General features: G+C 41.6%; 1 protein-coding gene across 2 annotated transcripts in view; it reads left to right on the forward strand.

Annotated features, from left to right (window-relative positions):
- CACNB2 (calcium voltage-gated channel auxiliary subunit beta 2) overlaps nucleotides 1-24,417 on the forward strand; it is a 173,423-nt gene that overhangs the window by 133,782 nt on the left and 15,224 nt on the right. For both annotated transcript variants that reach the window (XM_026649479.2, XM_026649477.2), the window contains exons 10-11: nucleotides 17,315-17,466; nucleotides 18,803-18,898. In XM_026649479.2, coding sequence (XP_026505264.1) covers nucleotides 17,315-17,466; nucleotides 18,803-18,898 — 248 coding nt within the window. The remainder of the gene's footprint in view (nucleotides 1-17,314; nucleotides 17,467-18,802; nucleotides 18,899-24,417) is intronic.

The raw sequence follows: 24,417 nt of genomic DNA on the forward strand, positions 1-24,417 counted from the left end.
TGTGTGTGTGTGTGTGTGTGTGTGTGTGTGTGTGTGTGTGTGTGTGTTAGTTATATATAGGATGGGCTGGTAGCTCCATCTATTATTAAGGTTGCCTAACACTTCTAAGTTGTATCCAGTTGCTTATAACTTTGCCAAACTTTAACCATTTGGGATGAAATTTTTCATTCAGGGTATCTGCCTCACGCTACATTTCAGTCAAAACAGTTCAGCTGTTTCTAAGAATGAAGCTAGGGAAAGATACATTTGTCTTCCCTGTTAAAAAAATTTTGGCAACCTTTCCTTTGAAATGCTCTAGAGTCCCATGCCTTGGAGCAGGGTTTTGAAATTTGACAGAGAGGGCCTTTGTGTCACGGATGTTCCTTTTGCCATTCCTTGCAAAATCTGCCCAAATTTGGCCAAGTTATAAACCTGTGAAAAATCACAGTTCATACATGCTAAATAAAGACTCACTAGAGCTTTGCTGCTAAATTCCACAAAGATTGCCAGAACTGAGTATGCTCCATCCCAGGGCTAAGCAGGAGATTCACTGTAATTGCAGCTCTGAGTTGCTGCAGGCCAAGCCAGGTCTGGACACTGGAACTGAAAACAGGAGTCTGTCTCTCTTGTACTTGCAGTACTGGGCCCAGGCAGTGTGGAAGAGGAAGATGCCTGATTGAATTATTGGAATTCGGAGGGGACAAAGAGCTAGACTTGGGGTTGTTGGGTGGAAGACTGAGACAAGGAGCCAAGGGAGTGGGAGAGAGATTAGGGCTGGAGGATGATGGAGGAAGATGGAAGCTCTAATTAAGATCTGAGGTAAGGTCTGAGACTGGGAGCCAGGGAAGGAAATGATGGGGGGACTCAGAGCCTGTGGGTCGGGTTGGAGGGGCAATGAGATCAGATGATGATCCAGGGGAGGAGACTGGGACTGGCTGGGCAAGGACACTGGGAAGGGGAGATGGGTCTGAGGTGAGAAGTCTAGAGGAGTGAGACTAACTTGCTGGACAAGGAGAGTGGGACTTGGATGAGAACCCTGTGGAGAGGAGACTGGGGCTGCTTAGATGAGAATAGGAGAATGCAAACGAGGAGCCCAGTTTGGGGAAGAGAGAGGACTGGGACAGGTTGGAGGGATCTGGGCAGATGGGTTTAAGTTTGGAGGAATGGTCAGAAGAGCCATGCCTGCTAGAACACACTACTCTCCAAGGCCTGGAATAGAACCCAAGATTCCTGAGTCTCACCATTCATCTGCTGGCAGCAAATATCTGGAATATGTGAAAACCCACTGACAAAATATGTCTCATTCCCCTCTAAAGTGTTGGTCCACCTAGAGGATGACAAGCTGCTACAGCTATCACTTACTCTGTTCTCTCAAGTGTCAGAGATCTGTGTGTGATCCTAAGGTTCCAACCCTGCTGATGACCCATGTGGGTATCAATATGATGCCACATGATGGAATTTCTGTTTTTTCCAGTTTGCTTAAAAAATAAATCTAGGAAATTGCACATAGATTTTATATTAAAAGAACATTATTAAGGTTGCAAAGTCAAGCACTCAAAAGTTAGGAAACGCCAGAGTTAAGATTGTGTGTGCAATTTAAATTTAGCTTCCTTGGTCGTTCTGCTGATGCTTGGTACTGCTGCAATTGTAATAGCAGAACTGCATCAGCCACTGAATCCATTCTTGATCTTCTTTCTATGGCAGGGCTACAATTATTTGTATTTGGTCATTCCGCAGATATAAAGAGATTACTTTCACTAGACTTAATTGCAATTAAATTTGATTTTTTAAATTAAAACAGCAGCATTTTTAAATTTTAATTTCCTGTATTTTAATCATGTTAAACAGCTATATATGCAAAATGATGAACAGTATATTAAGGGGTGAATTTTCAAAAAAGCAGACCCATTTTAACAGGTTCAATTTGCACCAGCAAAATTTGCAGTCACACCTGGCTCCTGAAACTCAATTAAGGACATAATTTGCATCTGCAAAACTGCATTGTGGGAGTATATAAAGTAGTTAGATGGAGAAGGGACTCTGATCTGTGCCCAAATTAACATTTAGGGTATAAATTGCACCTGCACCAAGTCCTCTGAAAATGTACCACTAATTTTAATATAAATATTACTCAATTACATCATGGAATCAGCCACCAAAGTACCCTCAGAGAACCTGCTTCAATATGGGCTGGAGAGACCTTTTGACCACACATCCTTAGTTGTCTTCTACAACCCCACACTGGAACCCTTACAGGGTATCATTAAACATTTACAAGCCATACCTGCAGACATATCTCCATTGCTGTGATGATCAATGCCCCCCACAACACACTTTCCAAGATCCCTGGATCCTACACATGCCTATAACAACAGGTGGTATACCTTATCCAGGGCACTAAATGCCCCAACAACAATTATGTGGGTGAAATGAGACAATCACTATACTCTCAAATGAACTCACACATAAAAATGATAAGACAAAAACACCATATCACACATGAGCAAACACTTTTCCCAAAACAAGCACTCCATATCTCAGTTCTCATTCTCGAAGGAAACCTGCACAACCCCTTCCAACGATGAGAGTTAGAGTTTAAATTCATAACTTTATTAGACACTAAAAATCATGGACTCAATAAAGACACTGTATTTATAGCTCACTACAACAACCTATAACACACTAACCCTCTTTTGTCCTATGACTGCTGAGGGTTTAACTGCCTGCTTCACCTTGAATGGTCTCTTACAACAAGTGAACTCCTTATGCAAAACCAGTGGCTCTCAACCTTTCCCAACTACTGTACCCCTTTCAGGAGGCTGATTTGTCTTGCGTACCTCCAAGTTTCACCTCACTTAAAAACTACTTTATCAGACATAAAAATACAAAGTGTCACAGCACACTCGTGTCACAGCACACTAGTACTGAAAAGGTGCTTAGTTCTTCATTTTTACCATATAGTTATAAAATAAATCAATTGGAATATAAATATTGTACTTACATTTCAGTGTATAGTATATAGAGCAGTATAAACAAGTAATTGTCTGTATGAAATTTTAGTTTGTACTGACTTCATAGTGCTTTTTATGTAGCCTATTGTAAAAATTAGGCAAATATATGGATGAGTTGATGTACCCCCTGGAAGACCTCTGCATACCCCCACAGGTACACATACCCCTGGTTGATAATCACTGTGCTAAGCAATCTGATCTGTCTTGTATTTAGCTGTGACACTCTGAGTACCTTTCCCAGACTTGAAGAAGAGCTCTGTGTAAGCTTGAACCCTCGTATCTTTCACCAACAAAAGTTGGTCCAATAAAAGATATTATCTCACCTACCTTATTATTCAATTAGTCACATTGTTTTTTTCCTTCCTAAAAACATCAATCTTACCATAAAGATTTACATTACTGTCTCTTAAAAGGAAAGAAAAATATGAATAAAGAGGGGAAAAGCTGCTATACTTGCAATCTCAATAAAAATCTGTTTTCACTGGGGAAATAAATCAGCCTTTTGTAAGAATGATTTTTACCAGACCACAGAGTGTAGGGCTGCATAGCAGTTAAGTATATAATAGAAGTATATTAGCTTTGCTATGAGACACACAGCAGATTTAACATGTTGAGCAGAGAGAACCAACCCCCACCCCACCCCTTCCAAATAAAACACGTGGGGGTAAAGAACTGCATTTAAGGGATTACAAAGATGTTCATTTTAGACCTAATATAGTTCAGTCTTCCTTGGAAACTGCCTGAGTAAGGGGTTTGTAAAAATAAAGATTTGAGGATTTGACTTGTTGGAAACCAAAGTGACAGCTAAAAAATCTGTTTCTGAGTATTTTAATGCAAAACTAATTTATCCAAGAATGTTAAGAAAATACTAACTAGTGCCAACATTTATGCAAAATGATTCTGAGGGAAAAATAAAGTTTTACTCAGCTCTTGTATGAAAGCTTGCTTTTGTATGTTAAAACAGCTGCATACAGAAGGGAAATATTTGCTTGCCAGTAATGTCTATATGTTTATGTGAAATGTCAATAGTTAGTCACATTTATACTAAAACAAAAGGCCAGTTCATTTGCTAATTGCTTGAAATGCCTAAAAACAAGTTTATCTTTTTGAAAAAAATACTCTTCTCACAAAGGAGGTAAAGTACATGGTAAAAACTCACCAACCTGAAATTCAGTCCAAAATTGGCATATACATGGCTATTTGTTTCTACATGTGTATATGGCATCTGCAGAAGCTGCTGAGTTAGCTTTGCATTTTTTGCTGCTTTTCTTTGTTAGTATTAAGCTTCCAAACCTTTTTCTTGGTTGTTCCTATGTATGTGACATTTCTAGCTGCTCTTGTTATAACCTTATCTCATGCTGTATGCTTTGTACAAGAACCTGACTGTCTTGGCTTTTTCCATTCTTTGCTTCATTAATGCCCTCCCTTTCCAGATGTGTTGGGTATGTATATAAGCTTGCAAATTATGTTTCCTGCTGTTTTTGTGTTCTATGATTTAGTGTGCCTTACAAAACCACTGTTTCCAATAACTGGTTTTATAATGGTAGACAGAAGTCTTAGCTGTATTATGCACTGATTTTTTTTGTCGGGGGGGGGAGGTCATTTTCTTTCTTTATTTAAAAATCTTAAAAATAAAGTTGAGGGTGACAAGTGAACTGTAAGGGTTAGAATTTTCAAATGTAGGTGTCTAAATTGTATGCACAAGATCTGCATACACTAGTTCAGACTGTAGAATGTTCATGTAAAAAATACAGTTCTGAATATGATTAATTGATCGCACATATGATTGTGAACTCATTTATCTGATTTGCAACAACCTGTCTGTGCTTATATGCACACAATTTGCATATATAATTTAAGTGCCTAACTTTGAAAATTTGACCCTAGAAACTTTATAGAATTCCTTGGTATTTTGCTAGTATCCTGTAGATTGTATTCTAAATAGTGAAACATAAATGCTTATAGAAGCATAAAATGAAACTGTTAGGGAAATTCAGTCCAAAATTCAATCACCATTTTTTTAATCTATATGCAAAGCCAACAGAATGATTTGAACAGTCCTAACCATTAAATTCTTTGCAAATATGCTATTGGAAGAAGATGTTAGTATGGTATTCAATGTGTTTAATAATTTAATTATGACCTCTTTATATGGTTTCTGTTCCAAAATAAATGCTTCACTGCTCTTAAAATAAATTTAAACCAAAATGAAAAAGGAATGTTGGATGTCCAACACACTCACCAAGCACCTTGGCCTAGCTATTGAGTGCATGTAATAGGGACTGGGAAACAGGATTTAAGGCTTGTCTGCACTCGAAACGCTACAGCAACACAACTGCAGCTGCACCACTGTAGGGCTTCAGTATAGACACTGCCTACACCAATGTGAAGGATTCTCCTGTTGGCGAGAAACAGTAGCTAGATGAACGGAAAACATTTGTAAACCTAGTGCTGTCTACATGGGGACTTAGGTCAGCTTAACTATGCCACTCAGCGGTGTGGATTTTTCACATCCGTGAGTGGCATAGTTAAGACGACCTAATTCTCTAGTGTAGACCAGACTTTAGACAGAAAATATATTTTGGTTTCAAGCTACCAACGTTTTCTTATAGTCCAGAGAAAAAACATGGCTTTAAAGGTAGGAAAATACCTTGACCATCTCCTTTTAAATTAAGACTTTTTGAAAGATATTGGCCCAGACCCTAAGTAGTAGCCAAGGCAGTCTCAGCATAACTCAGATTTTGAGGGTGCTCTCCCAATTCTGGGGCTGCCTTAAGCCAGAAGAATGCTCTTACCTCTAGCAGTTTTCCCAAGGAGCCAATCTGGCAGCCAGCAATTGCTGAGATATAACAAAGCCCTGGTCACACCCCTGGAGAGGAGAGATAGCTTAGAGATCTCTAAGGCCTGGGTTCTCTACATTTCTAGCCCCCACTCAACATCAGAATCCCCAAGTCTCCCATTAAACTGCACCAAGCACAGCTCAGGATCATGATCTGTGTATAAGTGTTACTTGTGTGCACATATTAAAGTCAGAACATAGGTAAGTTAGGGTTGAACACACAACTTTTGAGTATTTAACTCTACAGATTTAATAACATTATTTTGAATATAATTTCATGGTGGGGTTTTTTTTCAAGAAAAAGGGGAGGAAGTTGGACAAGAATAAATGTCCCCAGTTCAGTAAGTTACAGACACCAGGCAGCAACATATCACTCAACTTTCTGTTAGTACTAGAGTCCAAGTCTATATTCATGTAGCAATCTTTTTACACCTAAAAGAGGTCTCAGTGAGATCTACATATCAAGCTACATTTGAAGGAAAATCAGATCAAAGTTTTATAATTATGAATATTCATATTTGGCCAATTTGAAAAATATATACATGACTATAACAACACATGCATTACAGTACAGTAACTCCTCACTTAAAGTTGTCGCAGTTAACGTTGTTTTGTTGTTAAGTTGCTGATCAATTAGGGAACATGCTTGTTTAAAGTTGCACAATGCTCCCTTCTAACGTTTGGCAGCCGCCTGCTTTGTCCACTGCTTGCAGGAAGAGCAGCCTGTTGCAGCTAGCTGGTGGGGGCTTGGAACCAGGGTAGACCGGCAGCCCCCCTATCAGCTTCCCGCTCCCCTAAGTTCCCTGTGCAGCAGCTGCCCAGCAGGCTATCAGTTGCCGGCAGTTCAGCTGTCCCTCCCCCCACTGCCATGTGCTGTTCCTGCCCTCTGCCTTGGAGCTGCTCCCCGAGACTCCTGCTTGCTGTGCGGGGGGAAGGGGAGGAAGAGAGGAGCTAATGTCAGGGTGTCCCCCTGCTCCTGCACCCTGCTTACCTCATCTTCCATAGAGCAGGGGGGACACACGACAGGGCTCAGGATGGAGGGAGCTTGCTGACAGCAGCTGCGGTCTCAGCAAGCTGATCTAATTAACAAGACAGTGTACTTAAGAGTAGGGTCAGCATACTTAAAGGGGAAATGCGCATCTCTCTCTCTCACACAGGGTGCGTGTCTCTGTCTGCGATGCTGTCTCCCCTCCCTCCATTCCTGCTGCCTTGTAGAGTTAACCCTTGAGGGCTCAGCTAGTTCATCATTTAGCAGTAAGGCATTCCCTGGGAAATATCCCACCTTCTGACTCTTCCACCTCAACCAAGCTTCACAATCATCATCACTGTGTGCCAATATTAAATTGTTTGTTTAAAACTTATACTCTGTGTGTGTGTGTGCCAATATTAAATTGTTTGTTTAAAACTTATACTCTGTGTGTCTGTGTGTGTGTATATATATATATAGTCTTGTCTGGTGAAAAAAATTTCCCTGGAACCTAACCCCCTCATTTACATGAATTCTTATAGGGAAATTGGATTCGCTTAACGTCGTTTCGCTTCAAGTCACATGTTTCAGGAACATAACTACAACGTTAAGTGAGGAGTTACTGTACACATTTCTAAATGCCCACTCCAGTAGTTACGCTATATAGCTGGACAAGCTTTCAGTTTAACTGTTTTGGAGCCAGATTCTGCTACCTTTACTCATGTTGAACCTCACTCAGTGGGACTGTTTGTGGAATAAGGTATAACTGGAGGTGAGTAAGGATATCACCATCTGGCCCGTGAGGAATAATTTACAAAAACGTCCTCACTTTCCTTACTGTTCTACGTAACATGCTTGATCATTGTGTTTAAACAATAAAGTTTGTGTTTTAGCCACTTAAATACTGTAATGATATAGTATAAGTAATTTCAAAGTCATGACTACTTACAGAAAATAAGTAGCCACTTATTTAGGTGCCTAGATATGGATTTCTGAGCCTAATTTTAGGTGTTCATGTTTCTATATTAATCCACTGTTTCTAGGATTTGCTAAACTAGACTATTAACATTCACTTGGGTTCAAACTAGGATGTCTCATGCAAAGTGGATTTTTATTATTTTGTTTTAAAAAAACAAAGGGGGAAAGGTAGGTATTTTCCTGTGCTACTTAACATTTTTAAATAAACATTTGCTGGTGGTTAATACATATTGTTCACTGAACCCTTTGTATTCTGATGTTGCACCAATTATGGTGGCTGAATTTCTGTGGCAGAAGTTATTCGATTATAACCAGGACTTGATTTTGTAGTTGCATCTTATGCAGAACACCCAAAATGTACTGTTAGTTTTAAATTTATAGATATTCCAGTTATATCTGACTGTTTAAAAAATCATTTTAATAGGACAATCTTAGTAAAATTTACTGTCTCTGAAACTGATTTGCTGTTTAATCAGTATACGTGTTGAACAAAAGTCAAATGGTCATCCCTCCCCTTTTTTCCTGTAGAGGTTGCTACTCTTCTCAATAAATGCTATCAATTTGGTGCAGCAACCATTTGTCTAAGCCACACTCTGGCTAGGACTAGTTTGATTGTGGTCTTTCCCCAGTAGAATGCTAGCTTTCAATTTTTTTCATAATTCATTAGAAACCAATGGCCTTGATTCTCTCTGTTATTTATACTGTTGTAAATCAAGGAGTAACTCGTTTGAAGTCAGTGTGGTTACACGGTGTAAAACCTGTGTGAGAGCAGAATCAGGCTTCCAGTGTCTCCTCTCTTTCTGAGTCAATTTGAAAAATATTATTGTTGAAAGTCACTTGTATGAGATGTTACTGATCATTCTAACGTGACATTTATGCTTGCGCATAAGCTATGAGTCTGTTCATACTGTTTTCTCTGCAGTATAAACAGCATTGGTAAGATGTGACTGTCTGTTTTTTTCCAGAAAAATAGGGCTGATTTGATTGTATAGCTGATGAAGTTAGGATAGTAACTTAAAGACCTGATGCTTCTAAAAGAGGGTATTATTAATAGCAGCAGAAGACAAAAATGGTAATAGTTAAAAATATGTCAACAGTTAGTAAGTCAGAAAATATAAATGGTTGCAAGAGAGAGGTCAAATAGAGTCTGGTATTTGGATGTTGGATGATTTATGGTTGGTTACTGTAAATTGACATTTAAACGCGCACACACCAGGATGGTCAAAGTAGCCCTATTCTTTCTGTCATTGGTTAATTCTTGGCAACACATGCCATCCTTAGTTGTTGTTGCTGAAAATCAAAATACTTTGTTTCATCTAAACAACAGCTTTAGGTTTGTAATTCAATATTCATGGCCCAGATCCTGCACAGTGGTAAGGTCACTCAGGGTATATTTACACTGCAGCGGGGAAGTTAATTCTCAGCTCAGGTAGACATACACATGCTAGCTTTGCTGGAGTTAGCACTCTACAAATAGCATGTGGCCACAGCAGCTCAAGCTAGCTGCCTGATGCATGCCCGGTGGCTGGGTGAGCTTGTATATAGGAAGCTAACCTGAGCTGCCTCCCTTTCCACTGTGGCCACACCTTTATTTTTAGCATAATAGCTTGAGCCAAGCTAATGCATGTAAGTCTACCTGAGCTGGGACTTATACCTCCCAGCTGCTGTGTAGACGTACCCTTTATGCCCACTTCCTTCACAGAGGAGCCTGAAAGCTGCTCTTGCCATACACAGAAGGATTCTCCTGAAACATAGTGCCAGTGTAGCAACTCCTATGTCAACCCCGCTTCATGGTGCAAGTGTAGGTGGCATTACTGGGACTTCCTTACATCCCCAAAATATTCCTGGCAGCCGTATTGGCCTCTTGGGGCTGTTAGCAGCCAGAGTAATTTAGTGCAGATTTCAAGGACTTATTCAGACTTATGGGAATGCAGTGGTTACCTTTGCACCCCTCCTCCATATCTGAGTCCATACATTTAAACTGTCTTTAATAATTCCTTTTTTTCCTATTACTTTTGCTGGATTTTCTACTTTGTGTCAATATATAAAAAAATGGCTCAAAGATTTTGATTACCTTTTTTTGAAGTAGAGGTAAAGCTTATGAAATAAAAAGAGGGAGAGACAAAAGTCTCTCATGCTGGAGTTAAGGCTATATGCACAAGTACATAACCTCACATAATGTGGCTTTGAAATCCCCTAGTTAAAAGCCAGGGCCAACATTTTCAGATATGGATTCTTAAATGTAGGAATTTAAATCTATTTTAGACACATAAATAGCTGGCCTGATGTTCAGAGGTGTTGAGCGAATGCAGATCCCATTGACTTCAGTGGGAGTGGTGGAAGCCCAGAACCTCTGAAAATAATGCCAATTGCATAGATATCTAAATAAATACTTAGGTGTCTAGTTGTCAGTACTCACCTGAAAATTTTGGCCCAAGTGTTATCAAGAGTTACAGAGTACCCACACTCATAAGAAAACAGCAGCCATCCTGTTCAGACTGTGAAATCAGCAGAGCCTCAGGTCTTGTTTCCAAAATGTTAAGATTTCAGAAAGTTCGTTTATAGACTCCAGGACTAATTTAATTTCTCTTTTGGGAGAGATCATTCTAGCTCCAAGGACACCGAGCAGATCCTCAACTGGTATAAATCTTCATACAGACAAAGGGGCTAAACCAATTTGCACTAGCCAGGGTCCTAGCCTACTATTTCTTGAAGCATTTTCCCTTTGGAGCATCACTATTGACTAAGTAGCTAGGGAAGCCATAACTTCATTCCACTGTGTGATTGCTTTTCTCATAATCAGAAACCTGCTTTGAAGCCTTTGTTTTTGAAGCAGTTTCAGTTAAGAATGAAGCAGATGTCAGAAAATCTTTGATATCTCATTCTTTGAAATAATTTTTAAGAAGATGGCATGTGGTGGCAAAGGAAGTTTCCATTATGCTGGCTCTAAAGTCAATGTGATTCCTTTCAGACATATTGATTATGCTGTTCTCAAGGTCATGTGGCCTTCACTAGTTGGGCCTTTTCTGAGTGCTTGTAAATTTTTCTTTTAGGACATTAGCCCTTTTCATATTTCAAAAGTTGATGAAATCTGATTCTGATGGAATCTTGAAAAGAATAGAAATATACATCACACGAAAGGTCTAATATATTGGCAGGTGCAAGTAGTAGCAATTTCTTATAATATAATTCTTTCTGAACATGCTGGTTGACACCAAGAAGTATTTGGGGGAGGAGGGTCTGGAATTAGCATATGACTCTTCTGCTAGTTTGAGGGTTTCAAGTCACGTGGTTTTTGTCTCTGATATGGTACTTTTTCACTTGTTCAACAGCCCATGAGCTATACTATATTTGATAGTAATTATTTCACAATTTTGTTGTTTTATCACTTTTCTGGTGTGGCTGATGAACATATAGCCATGAACAGATGAATTCCATGCATCAGCTGAACTACAACACTCATGTAGGTTGGATTTAGCTGTTCTTCTTCAAGTGATTGCTCATGTGTATTCCACTATAGGTGTGCGTGCTCGCCACGTGCACCGGTGCTGCTGGCACCAGTGCATGTGACGAACACGCACACCTATAATGGAATACACCTGAGCAACACATCTCGAAGAACGCCAGTTACGGAACAAGTAACTGCCTTTTCCCTGATGCTATTATGGATCGTGGGCTGTACTAGTTACCACTGAAATGCTGTGCGTATTTTCTACACGTTTGAAAGAGGATTCCATTTTCCCACCCCAACATGTGTGTAGTTCTCTCAAACAAAGCTCTTTTACTGGAGCTTGGCACAAGAGACCACAAATTGATTAATTTGTTGAGTTACTAGAGAAGTGAAGGACTATCCTGTTCCGCAGTGATCATGGGGCCTTTGCCCACTCCAGGGTAAACTGTTGTAATAGACTCTATTTAAATTCTACTTGAAGTCCACTTGGAAGGTTCAGACTGGAGCAAGCCACTTGCTCAGGGTGCTCAGATCTGTTCACTGGATGCCTATTCACTGCAGGATGCAGATGTTGGTGTTAGTGTGAATGTTCTGGGACTGTGGAAGAGACAGTCCAACTGTACATTCTGCTAAATGGTCAAAATTGACTGAGAGACTTGTGGTGTCAGTTCTTGGAGTTGATCTCACCTGCGTGTGGAGGTGGTGTTTGAGGGCTCCCATCTTTGAAATTTGCTCTCCTTTGGTGCCCTCTACAGCCAGTATCTATCAGGCTTCAGGGCAAAATATAAGGCTCATTTATTTTCTTTAGCATTTGGTTGACAAGTTTTGTTTTTGTCTTATATGATTTATTTATGTTTTTGAGTGTTGTAATAGCTGGGCTATATGTTCATCGTGGTGACACTCATGGTAGCTCGAGCTTTATTTATACATCCCATTATGAGTGGCTAATACAATTTATGTAAGTTCATTTTTATAACCTTGCTGCCATAGTTTCTCAGTACATCAGAGGAGACATTTTATTAATACTTGATTTTCATGGAAGGGAAAATTACTGACCTATAATTCTGCTTTTTTTTAAGATACTACTCTGACAGTATTTTCTCTTCTGGGTCTCAGATCTCAAATCTAAGACGTGTGGGAGTCCTGTAGTTCCTGAAGTATTTTGGTTGCATGTAACAATGCTGGCTTTGGTGGGACCCAACTGAGAGTACCAATACAGGACAAATTGCTTAAAGCAGGGCAGTTACAGCCCAAGGCTGGGGTTCCTTTGCACACCAAGGCAAACCAAACCAGCCAAACAGGGATGGTGGAATCTCCTTCCTTAGAGGTTTTTAAGGTCAGGCTTGACAAAGCCCTGGCTGGGATAATTTAGTTGGGGATTGGTCCTGCTTTGAGCAAGGGGTTGGACTAGATGACCTCCTGAGGTCCCTTCCAACCCTGATATTCTATGATTCTATGACTTTGGTTTTACCCCACTGGCTATCCAGCAGTCATACAAGCAATTTCCTTAGACACTCCAGTTTCCCAGTATCACCACCAGTGCCACTCGTTATGGGGATGAATAGTTATGATACCCCAGTAAAAGAAAAAGGTTCTCCCAATCCCAAAGGACCAAGCCCCAGACCCAGATCAATATACAAGTCAGCTCTTACTCACAAAGCATGCTGTTGCCAATCTTTTATAATCTAAAATCTAAAGGTTTATTCATAAAAGGAAAAAGATATAGATGAGAGCTAGAATTGGTTAAACGGAATTAATTACATACAGTAATGACAAAGTTTAGAGGACTTTTATTTAAATAATGGTTTGAAAAGATACACCATTACAATCTCAGATGCAGCACAGATAACCTAAAAGATGAGAGCAAAGGGAAAAGATTCAAATAAAATTGGCCAATTTAAATACACATTCCAAAAGGAAGAAATGGAGGACTGGGGAGTTTGGACTCCCCTGCCTTGGAAAACTGTTCTACAGCATGCAGATCAACATTAGTTTCACTTCTAAACGCTAAAGCAAAGCATTCTAACTGTGTGAGCATACAGAGTGAGGACTATGTGGCTGCCTTGTAGAAATCTAAGGGAAACATTTCTGAGACAGGCAGTGGAGGATGCCTGCCTGCCTGCCTCTGATCAAATACACCTTCACATGGCCAACCAGGTGATAGCAATTAAAAATGCAATCCAGTAATGATTTACTCATGGCCCTCTTAGAAATAGTGGTATGTAGTGAATAAGTAAGGCTTGGTCCACACTGGGGCGGGGGATCGATCTAGGAAACGCAACTTCAGCTACGAGAATAGCGTAGCTGAAGTCGACGTTTCCTAGATCGAACTAAGTTTACTTACTGCGGGTCCACGCTGCGCAGGCAAGCTCCCCCGTCGACAGCGCTTCCTCCTCTCGGCGAGCAGGAGTTCCGCAGTCAACGAGGGAGCGCTTCTGGGATCGATCTCTACCCGCCAAATCAGGCGGGTAGTGTGGACCTACCCTAACAAAACAAAAAGTTTGATGGACTTTCTAAGGCCTTCGGACTGCTTTAGATAACCCCCTTCACTTCCCCTGCCCACCAGACCTTGTAACATGAGCCATGTAGAGAAGGGCCTCCCTAGGATGGGCATGGAAAACATGTTGGCAGGATAATAGGCTTGTTAAGGTAGAACTCTGTCACCATCTTGGAGTGGAATTCTTGATGTGTTTGAAACATCACCATTTCCATATCAAACTTGGTATAAAGTGGATCAGCCGGTAGAGTCTGAGGTGTATTCACTCTGAGCTGAAGTCACTGCCACCAGGAAAATGAAATTCTGTGTAAGAAACATGCAATCATGCAGTACTTAATTTGTAATGAAAAAGGTGCCGGGACTTAAGCCATTTTTTTTTACTTTCACAACTGACGTGACAAGCCCAGAGGTGCTGGGACGATGAACTGCCAAACCTACAGGTTCTGAGGCTCAGCCCTGGCACAAATTAAGCACTGAACTCATGGGTAATGAGTAGAGTTTTCATCATCTTTAGTCAGGACCCACATTAATGTCTCGTGATACCAGGAGGGATTTGCAAAGCTCCCATGTGAACCTAAGGTTAGGCAGGCAGAAACATTTTACCTGATTAGTTCATGATGGGCCAGAATAGCTGGCAAATTAGCCTGAATGGAGTAAATTATCAAATTAGATTCAGTCAGGCACAGAAAGTAGCCAAAGAGTTTTTGTGCGGGAATTAAAAAGGCCCACTTGGGTCTTTTTGCACTAGGCTGCAAACCTCTTCTACTTGGCAACGTAAGTCCTTTGGATAGATGGTTTTTGAGAAGTCAGGAGGATGTAAGCCACCTGCTCGTTAACGCCATACCTACAGATCTCTGCACTCTCAGGAGCCATGCTATCAAGGAGAGAGTTCCTGAACTGGGGTGAAACAAAGTGCCTTGACTCTGAATAAGAATCTGAGACCAGACATTCAGCCTGATGGGATCAGCTTTGGCATCTGCAGCAGAATTGGTAGCCACAATTCTCTGGGCCAGCATGAGGCAAGTAAAGATCATCGAGCCTCTTCCTCCTGTGCTTTGCCAGGACTGTGGCTACCAGAAATACTGATGGAAAGACATACTGAGTCTCTTCAGTTCATGGAAAATGTCTTGCTCATTCTTAATGCTTTGAGCTGAAAGCTTCTTGTTCCAAAGGGTGACAGAGATGCATCTCTGATGTCCCCAACTGAAGGAAGATCCCAGTTCCCTGCTCTCTCATCTAGAGGCTGCTCATGCAGGTACACCACAGATTAACTCACTCTATCTGCAATCGTGTTTATCTTTCCTTCTAGATACGTGGCAATCAGTAATGGCAGGTATAGCAGAGTCCATTCTTACATTTGCAGGGCCTCCTGACATAGGAAGCATCATCTGGTGCCTCCCTGTTTGTTGATTTAAAACATTGTGGTCTGAGGGTCCCAGTTCAAATGGATAACTTTTGGGAGACCAGGTCACTATGATTTGGATAGGTATGTTGGAAATCTATTCCTAAATAAAGATGGTCCCTTCATGGGCACTAGGCAAGGAGGCTCAAAGGTGATCTATCCTTCAGATGTGATGTGAGAGTCTGTGTTTATCTTGCTTTCATTGGAATCTCAGGCCAGGTCAACGCTTACATTGTTGCTAGTATAGCAATGTTGATTAGTGATATTTTTTTAAAGATATTTCTATACAGGCAATATCCCCTAGTGTAGTTGAAGTTATATCAGCAAAAACATGTTGTTAGTATGGCTTATTTTCTTTAGGGAGTGTGTATAAGCTATACTGGCAAAAGCACTTCGTTGCTGGCATAAGCTATACCGGCAAACGTTTCCCTAGGGCTCAGGGTCTACTAAAGTTCTCTGATGTGAGACATGCCAAGACACTGTAACTACTGCTAGTTACAGTTTTAAGAACCATCAAGTGTGGTATGGTCTGAGCTGTCACCTGCTGGCTCACACTTTACCTTTCTCCCTGACAAGTGAAGTCTTAGATCTTCTCCTTAGATAGATAGCCTTTATTGAACAGTGATTAGCTGGGGTGCTTTGTACTTTGGTTGGCCGCTGAAAACAAATTGGGATTTGGGGTAATTTATGAACCTTAGTGACTCTAACAGTGACACATATTGATCTTTTGACACCCTCCAAAGTAATGTCCTTCAGCGCAGAATTATCCAAGTAGAGGAATGTGTGCACTCCTAGCCCATGCAGACTGGCTACATTTCTCAAAGCATTTAGTGACAACTCATGCTGCTAACCCACCTCAAAAGGCAAACACAAATTTGATAACATAACACTCTATTTTAGTGTTTGGGAAGTCCCTTTGTGTTCATGTAAGCATCCACTAGTTTCTTACCCTTTTGGATTTACCTTATTCTAGTTAGTTATCTTAAGAGAGTGGTGTGGAATGAGCGCAGAACTAGAATCCCATTCCCATTTGAGTTATGATGTTGGCTCCGACATTGACTTCGTCTGTAGGTTAAGCAAATCATTTAGCCTCTGCCTCAGTTTCCCTGTCTGTGAAATAGCGATAATAATTAGAACTTGGCAGAGAATAGTTATTGTGTTTCTCAGAGGATTTCACTATTTTGAAATTTGGTTTTGTTCAAAAAATTTTGAAATTCTCCATGAAAAGGGATGGAGACACAGCTCTGGAGCAGTCCTCCTAGGGGCTGCCTTGGAATCATGGACCTGTGAAGCCCTTGGTCCCCAGAAGCCTGCATATGGGCGAACTGGTAAGAAACCAGACAGGTTTCTGTTGGAAACCTGCTTGTTTCCATAGGAACTGCATTGAAATGAACTATTTCCATGGAATGTTCTGATTTTGATGAATCGACAAATTCCAATGAAAAACTGTTTTGTCAGATTTTTTTCTGACCAGCTCTGATGATAATCCTTACCTACCTCAAGGGCTATTGGGGGGATTATTAGCATTATTTTGAATTTTTTGTTTTTAAAGTACTTTACAAATATTGACCAAAATTTTCAGACCTAGTGCCATATTACATATAGGGCCCAATTTTGAGAGATGGTAAGCACTGATAACTCATATTGAAGCAAATAGAAATTATGGGTGCTTAGTAACTTATGAAAAACAAGTCTCTTTCAGGCACCTCAGTATAAATTTAATGCGTAGTTTCAGGCACTCAGGTTTGAAAATTATGGTCATTAAGTATAATTAGAGTCTGCACTTCAATAACTTACAAATAAGGAATCCACTGAGATACTGTAGTAAAACTGAAGGATTCCTATTTCAAACAGGAGATCATTATGCTGCATACACCTCTTTGCTATACACACATGGATTCGGTCTTATAAGAAGGTGTTAAAAATGTTTCTGCATATTAGTAGTATACAAAAGCATGAAGGTGAGACTGGTAAAGAGTACGACCTTCAAAGAACATAAACTGTAGGCGGAATGTTCTTGCTAAAGATATGTTTGCTTCAGTAGAATGCCAGTGACATTAACAATTAACAGCTCCTGCCAATCTACTCATCTGTTGTGGGAGCTGCATGCCAATCTACCTCATTGTTACATTTGTTAGAATTAATTTCTGTTAAATATTTTCATAACTCTAATTTTCTACTTATCTGCAGCTGAAGTTCAGAGTGAAATTGAACGGATATTTGAATTAGCAAGGACATTGCAGCTGGTAGTACTTGATGCTGATACCATTAATCATCCAGCTCAACTAAGTAAAACCTCTCTGGCTCCCATTATAGTATATGTAAAGATTTCTTCTCCCAAGGTAACTATCTTACTGCTGTTAATTCTGATTCAATCCACCCATTCTTTGAGACCTGAGCCACAGGTACAAAGAGACACAGATTCTCCACTGGATGTCATTAAATATCAATGAATTGCACTTTTTAATTATTTCCCTGTGGATGGGAAGATACCATTAAAAGGATATCATCTCAGTCAGTGGGTTACAAAATCACTTTTTTGCAAAAGAGAGATAGCTGTAGTTCTAATGGTTACTTAAGTTAGAACTAAGGGAAACAGTTCATTTGTTTATTATTATTTACATAATATTGCTTTGCAGAGTGTCAACAGTTTGTTAAAAACTTTGCAGAAATATGAGCTAAGATCCTTGTCCCAAAAACTTTATAATCCAAGTAGACAGTATAGAAATGAAGATAAGGGAGGAGATGTTATGAGCAGCAGGACAACTGGTCAGTACAGTTCAGCACACACAGTGTTTATTTCTGTAATTTTTGTTCAGTTTATTCTTAAGATGTTCAGTCATTTAATTTACCACCATTTCACTGTGTGGGGATGTCTACATTTATAGTCTTCTTGGAACAAGTACATCCTGAAGAGACGTTGGAAGGAGAAAGTGGAGGCCTGGCAAAGTGGGTCTGGAAGAGCATTCTCAAGAGTCTCAGGGCACGTCTTCACTACCCGCCGATCCGGAGGGTAGCAATCGGTCTATCGGGGATCGACTTACCGCGTCTAGTGAAGACGCGATAAAATCGATCCCTGATGGCTCTACCGTCGACTCCGGAAATCCACCGCGGCAAGAGGCGGTAGCGGAGTCGACGGCAGCGCGGCAGCGGTCGACTTGCCGCCGTCCTCACAGGCAGGTAAGTCGACCTAAAATACGCCACTTCAGCTATGCTATTCACGTAGCTGAAGTTGCGTATCTTAGGTCGACCCCCTGCTGTAGTGTAGACCTAGCCTCAGTATAAATGGCTACATGGAAGAAGGCACACATGAGAATAGGAGGACCGGAAGGGGTCAGTTAGTGCAACTTGGGCAGAAAAGGAGGGAGAAAGGGAATAAAGAGAATAAGAGCAGAGAGGTAGGTTGGAGCAAGGTTGTGCAGGGCCTAAAAGGCAAGACAGAAAGACTCTTAAAGCCAGTGAATGAGAAATTATTAGATATGTTAAAAATTATACAAGAGTTACTTTTTTGAAGAGTACACAAATACATTGGGCCTAATCCTGCAAACAATCAAGTCCCTGGCAAATCTCCCATTGAACGGAATGGTTTGATTCTATTCCCACTATCTGACTACTACTTGCTTCTGAATTCTTTCTTTTCCCATCCACTATGTATTTTAACTGTCTTATTTTCCACAGGTTTTACAGAGGCTAATAAAATCTCGAGGGAAATCTCAGGCTAAACACCTTAATGTTCAAATGGTGGCAGCTGATAAACTGGCTCAATGTCCTCCAGTGAGTTACTGTTGATGCATTACTGATGTGGAAATGTAGACTCCTGTTCAAAGGGACTAAGTCTGTCCTTTGTTTCCAAGTAATAGGCTAATTGTGTAACATTTGTTGCTGCTTGCCACTCTCTGTTCATATTTCACTTGTCATTTTGTACAAAACTCCATTTGAGATCTCTGCATGGCATAATGATCAAATATATTTCTTTTTCAGCAACATAATTAATCCTGGAGATATATAGGTATTGAGCCACCAATATTTTACATGATGCATAGCTGAGGAACTAGATTACTTCAATAACTCTTTATAGGTTATTGATCCAAAACTAAACTGATTTGGTTTATGACCATAAGTTGCCTCTGGCAGTGTTCCCTCTAATTTTTCCCACATGTGTGTGGAATGAATTTTGTTATGTGCAGCAATATGGAGGTGATGTGACACACATCACCTTCATATGCTGCACATAACAAAATGCATGTGGTGGGAGTGGGGCCGAGGGGTTCGGAGAGTGGGGGGGAGGGATAGCTCAGTGGTTTGAGCATTGGCCTGCTAAACCCAGGGTTGTGAGTTCACTCCCTGAGGGAGCCATTTAGGGAACTAGGGTAAAAAGCTGTCTGGGGATTGGTCCTGCTTTGAGCAGGGGGTTGGACTAGATGACCTCCTGAGGTCCCTTCCAACCCTGATATTCCATGATTCTATGACTCAGGGCTGGGGCAGAGGGTTGGGGTGCAGGGGTGTGAGGGCTCTGGTTGGGGGTGCGGACTCTGGGGTGGGGCCGGGAGAGGTGCGGACTGAATCCAACCCAGCCCCGACCTGCCATGGCCAGGGGAGGGGCACCTATCCATGGCCCCAGAGCTGCTGCGGCAGGGAGAGGTGTCTCTCCCCCCTAGCTCTCTCTCCCCAGAGCAGTACCTGGGCTGGGGGGAAGAGGCACCTCTCCCCGCCACAGCAGCTGTGGGGCTGGGGCCATGGGATAGGCGCCCCTCCCCTGGCAACGGCAGGTCTGGGGCTGGGTTGGGTTCGGGCCACACCTCCCCTAGCTGCGGCAGGTTGGGGGATGGTCTGAGTTGGGACCAGGGGAGGGGCGCCCCAGCCATGGCAGGGAGGGGCCGGGACTGGGTTCAGGCCGCCCCTCACCCAGCCGCAGCAGGTCCCAACCAGGTGGGTTCCCTGATCGCCTGTGCAGCGCTTAATAGGCTGCTGCGCAGCTTACAGGGAACTTAGATCTGAAGGTAGATTAGTGGTCTACATAAAACGGTCTGTATAAAATGAATTGGTGGCTTCTTTGTAGTTCCAGCTGGGCATATGCCATCACAGCTGGCTTCACCTGGATTCACTTGGCATTCTTACTAATTTCAGCGGAGAAGTATATGAGATCATACTATTGATTTGCACTGTATCCTTGGGCAAGTCATGCAAACACTCAGTTTCTCCATATTTAAAATGAAGATGATAATATCTTGCTCAGCTACTCACTATTAGGGCTGAGCAAATAATTGATTTTTTTGATTCATGGACCAAAACAAAAAATCTGAAAAAACAAATCCTCAGTTCAGTTCAAACCACAACAGACTTTTTTTTTTTTTTCGGGGGGGGGGGGGGGGGGTTTGCTGAAACAAAAAAAAAGTGCTTCAGGTTGAACAAAATGTTTTTGATTTTATGTTTCATTTCAGGCCATTTTCAGATGTTCAAGTTGGCTCTGTATATCCCCATTTACGGGTATTGTGCCACTTTGAGGTGCCTAATGGTAGAACCATCTCCAAGTTGTCTCCATTAGAGTGCCCACGTGGCCTTTCCTGCCCCTCCCCTCAGCATCTCCAATTGTTCTGAGGGTGAGGCTCTATAAGGGGACACAGTGCTCTCTACCACCTCAGTTCCTTCCAATCACTATGCCAGATGGACACAGACTGCTCCAGTCCATTCAGATCTGGGGTTTTCTCCACTTCTTAGTGTCTCTATACTTGTTTAGTATAGTTAGTTAAGTTAGTTAGTAGTCAGTTCTGGGTTACAGTGGAGCCGAATTAAAAAAAGAAGGTGGGATTCAAGAGATGTGCTTTGTGCCCAGCTCTCCTCCCAGCATCTGACGACCATGACATCCTTGGGAGAGGGCCACTCTCCTGGATGTTCCATCTGCCAGACTTTCACACCCGGAGCTTGCAAGGTGGAACACAACAGATTGCAGGTGCTTCTACTTAAGGAGGCCTTTGAGGCTAAATCCTCCAGTCTCGGGCGCTTGTTGGATCCGAAGTCTAAGAGGCCAGCCTCTGCTCCTGTGACTTACTCCAGCAAGTTGAAGCAGCTTAAAGGATCCAAGAAATGGGAACCTTCATCTGGTCGGACTCCAGATCCTGCTTCTCAAGCTGTAAGGTCTTCAAAGGCCCTGTCGATAGAGAAAGGCAGAGCACCTGCTATGGAACCAAGAGGTACATTGTCAGCTCTGGATGTATCAGTTCTGAAGAAGGAGACAAGGGAGAAAACAGACACTGTTAGCAGTGCCAGAACCTGCATGTCAAATTTGTTGGATCTACTCAATTCTGACATGGCCTCTACTGTTCCAGCTCCAAAACCCAGGCTGATTCCAGCTTCAGTTTCTGGAGACCAAAGAGGTGGAGCTGAATATTTCATTAGATTCTGCACCATCCAAATTTTCAGCTCCAGCTTTGACTTGTGCTTCAGATCTAAGTTCATCTTCTGATCCAAAGAGGACTTTTACTTTGGTGGCTGATGTATACTGTTCAGCTTCTGATTGCTGCTCAGTTCCGAGTGAGAGGAAGAGTCAGGCTTCATTGCTCTGCTCACCATCTGGGTTCATTGCTGTCTCCAATGCACTCCATAATGGATCCGAGGCCAGATCCACATTTAGATCAGGATAGAGGAAAAATAAAGAGACTTGTTTCCTCCCAGTTTGTGTCCCCCTTTTGCTCCTTCTCCTCCAGGTATGTTCCCAGATCCCAGCTGCTGAGGAGACTGGCAGTCCTGGACACCATGGCCGTACTGGGTGCCGCTGCAGGAATTTATCAGTGGTGTTCTCCTTTTTGATGGAGAGATGATGCTTCATCTGTAAAGGATCCAGCAGCGGCAAAGTCCTCAGATCCGGTTCTGTCAGATCTGTCAGCATCTCAGACAGTGGTTCATGTTACTCTGTCTAAAAAGGAAGCTAGCATGTTCTTGTTCAAAAGAGGAGTTAACACAGACTATGATCCTGATGTCACCAGATGAGCATGTGGGAGTGGCTTCTGCCTCTTCCCCTTCTGAGTAAGTTCCATGACTAGGGGATTGCATGGCATCCACGTTGAATTTACCTTCAGTAGCTGTGGAGGAAACCTTCCATCTGGTGTTGGTCTACTGCAGCTGGCTAAGACTCTCTCGTCCACTCCTGCCTTTTGCCAGCCTATTTCTAAATTGACAGTCGAATTATATCAGATACCCTCAGAAGGGTTTTCATGTTTTCACACACCCCCTGTACCTAATTCACTGGTGGTGACTGCTGCCAGTAGTAGTTTGAGGTCTGGACAAGCACATTCCATTCCTGGTGACAGAGAAGGAAAGAAGATTGATTCCCTAGGGAGAACAGTGTTTTCCTCTTCTCCTCTTGATAGTAGGGTGGCAAATTATCAAGTAATTATGGCCTGCCATCAGTTTCACCTATAGGAAAAGATGGCATTGTTTGTGCAGGATTTGCCAGATGACAAAAGGACATATGATTACATTTGCTAAATGGAGGGCGGAAATGTGGCAAAGCATTCTCTTAGCTTCATTTGATGCCTCAAACTCGCCAGAGCTTTGGCTTCAGTGGTTACTCTGAGGAGATGTGCTTGGCTTCACTCCTCTTCTCTGGCTCTGAGTAACAGAATTAAGATGGAAGATTTCCCCTTCAAAGGGGATATTCTTTTCAGTGGAAAGGTGGATGAGTTACTAAGTAAAATGAAGGAGACAAGATTGACGGCTCCCTCTTTGGGCTTGATTTCTTCTCCTTAGGAGGAGACCAGCTACTCTTCCTTTCTGTTATCAGAGACAGTATAATCCACAGTGTTCCTTGACTTATTTCTCATTAAATCAAAGACATCAGCAAAACACCAACAGAAGAAGAGGTCTTTTAAATCAAGGCCTAAAATCTAAACAATCTGCTTCCTCTCTATCATCATCATCATTGAACACACCAGGTCTCAGATTCTTCCTTTCCTCGGTTTGTTTGGAGACAGGCTAGCCCATCTTTATCAACAAATGAAAGCTGCTTATATCGGACAAATAGATCCTATAAATTATAGAAAAGGGCAGTGACATGGTGTTCGAGAAACTCTACCCCCTTTCAATTCTCCCTACCATTCCCTTTCTAGGGAACCTTCTCATGATGTTGTTCTACTTTCAGAAGTGCAGACATTGCTTCTAATATGGGTTGTTGAAAATGTATCCAATCATCTGAGGGGTCAGGGTTTTATTCGAGATACTTTCTGGTACAGAAAAAGGATGATGAGGAGGAAAAAGCGTTTATCTGATTTTAGATTTCAGGAACCTGAACAAACACATTTGGAAGTTTCAGTTCCATAAATTAACTCTGGCCTCCATAATCCCTTTACTTTCAATTATGGATTGGTTTGCATCTCTTGATTTAAAAGACACATATTTTTATATTTCTATCAAGCACAGTCATCAAAACTACCTTCATTTTGTAGTGGCAGGACACTATTTCCAGTAAAAGGTGCTCCCATTTGGCCTGTCCACAGCACCAAGAGTATCTCTGTGATAGCAACTCATTTGAGAAAGCAAGTTATTTTTGTTTTCCCATATTTTTTGAAGCTGCTGTTTGTGATACTCTATTAAGTCACATTGCCTATATAACCACCCTTTTTTCAGACTTAGAGCGGCTTCTGAATGTGAGAAAGTCAGATCTTGGTTCCAAGTTGGACTCAATAGCAGGAAAAGCATTTCTACCAGAGGACAGATTTTTAAAAATAGTGCAATATGTTTTAAACATTCAAATATGTCAGACTCAGAAAGTAATCTTCTTCCTGGGTTTCATGGCAGTTACTACTTGACTCCATTTGCACATCTCAGAAAGAGACCAATGCGGCATTGGATGTCTCAAGTTTACAGGCCAAATCTGGAAAATCTTAAAATGTAAGTCAACATGCCTTGAGAAATTCTGGACTTATTGACATGAGGTCAGTCAGAGTAAGTGTCCTAAGAAGCATCCACTTCAATCCCCCTTCACCATCGGTGAGGATAATTTCAGTTACATCAAACAGTAGTTGGGGGGCTATATCTGAGTCATCTTTACAGGTCAAGGTCATTGGGCTACTCAAGAGAAGGGCATGCGTGTATATATATATTAAAAATGTGTGTGTTGGAGTTAAGAGCCATTCATCTGGCCCTCAGATCATTCCTCACTCACATACACAGGAAGCAGTGACAGACAATACATCAACAAATGGGGGTGCTCACTCCACTCATCTGTATGCAGAGGCAATCAGATTATGGGACTGGTGTTACTCGCCATGATAATTACCCAGTGGCCCTGCATTTAG

The sequence above is a fragment of the Terrapene carolina genome, unplaced genomic scaffold (genome assembly GCF_002925995.2).
Source record: "Terrapene carolina triunguis isolate 2854851 unplaced genomic scaffold, T_m_triunguis-2.0 Scaffold84, whole genome shotgun sequence".
Lineage (NCBI taxonomy): Eukaryota > Metazoa > Chordata > Testudines > Emydidae > Terrapene > Terrapene triunguis.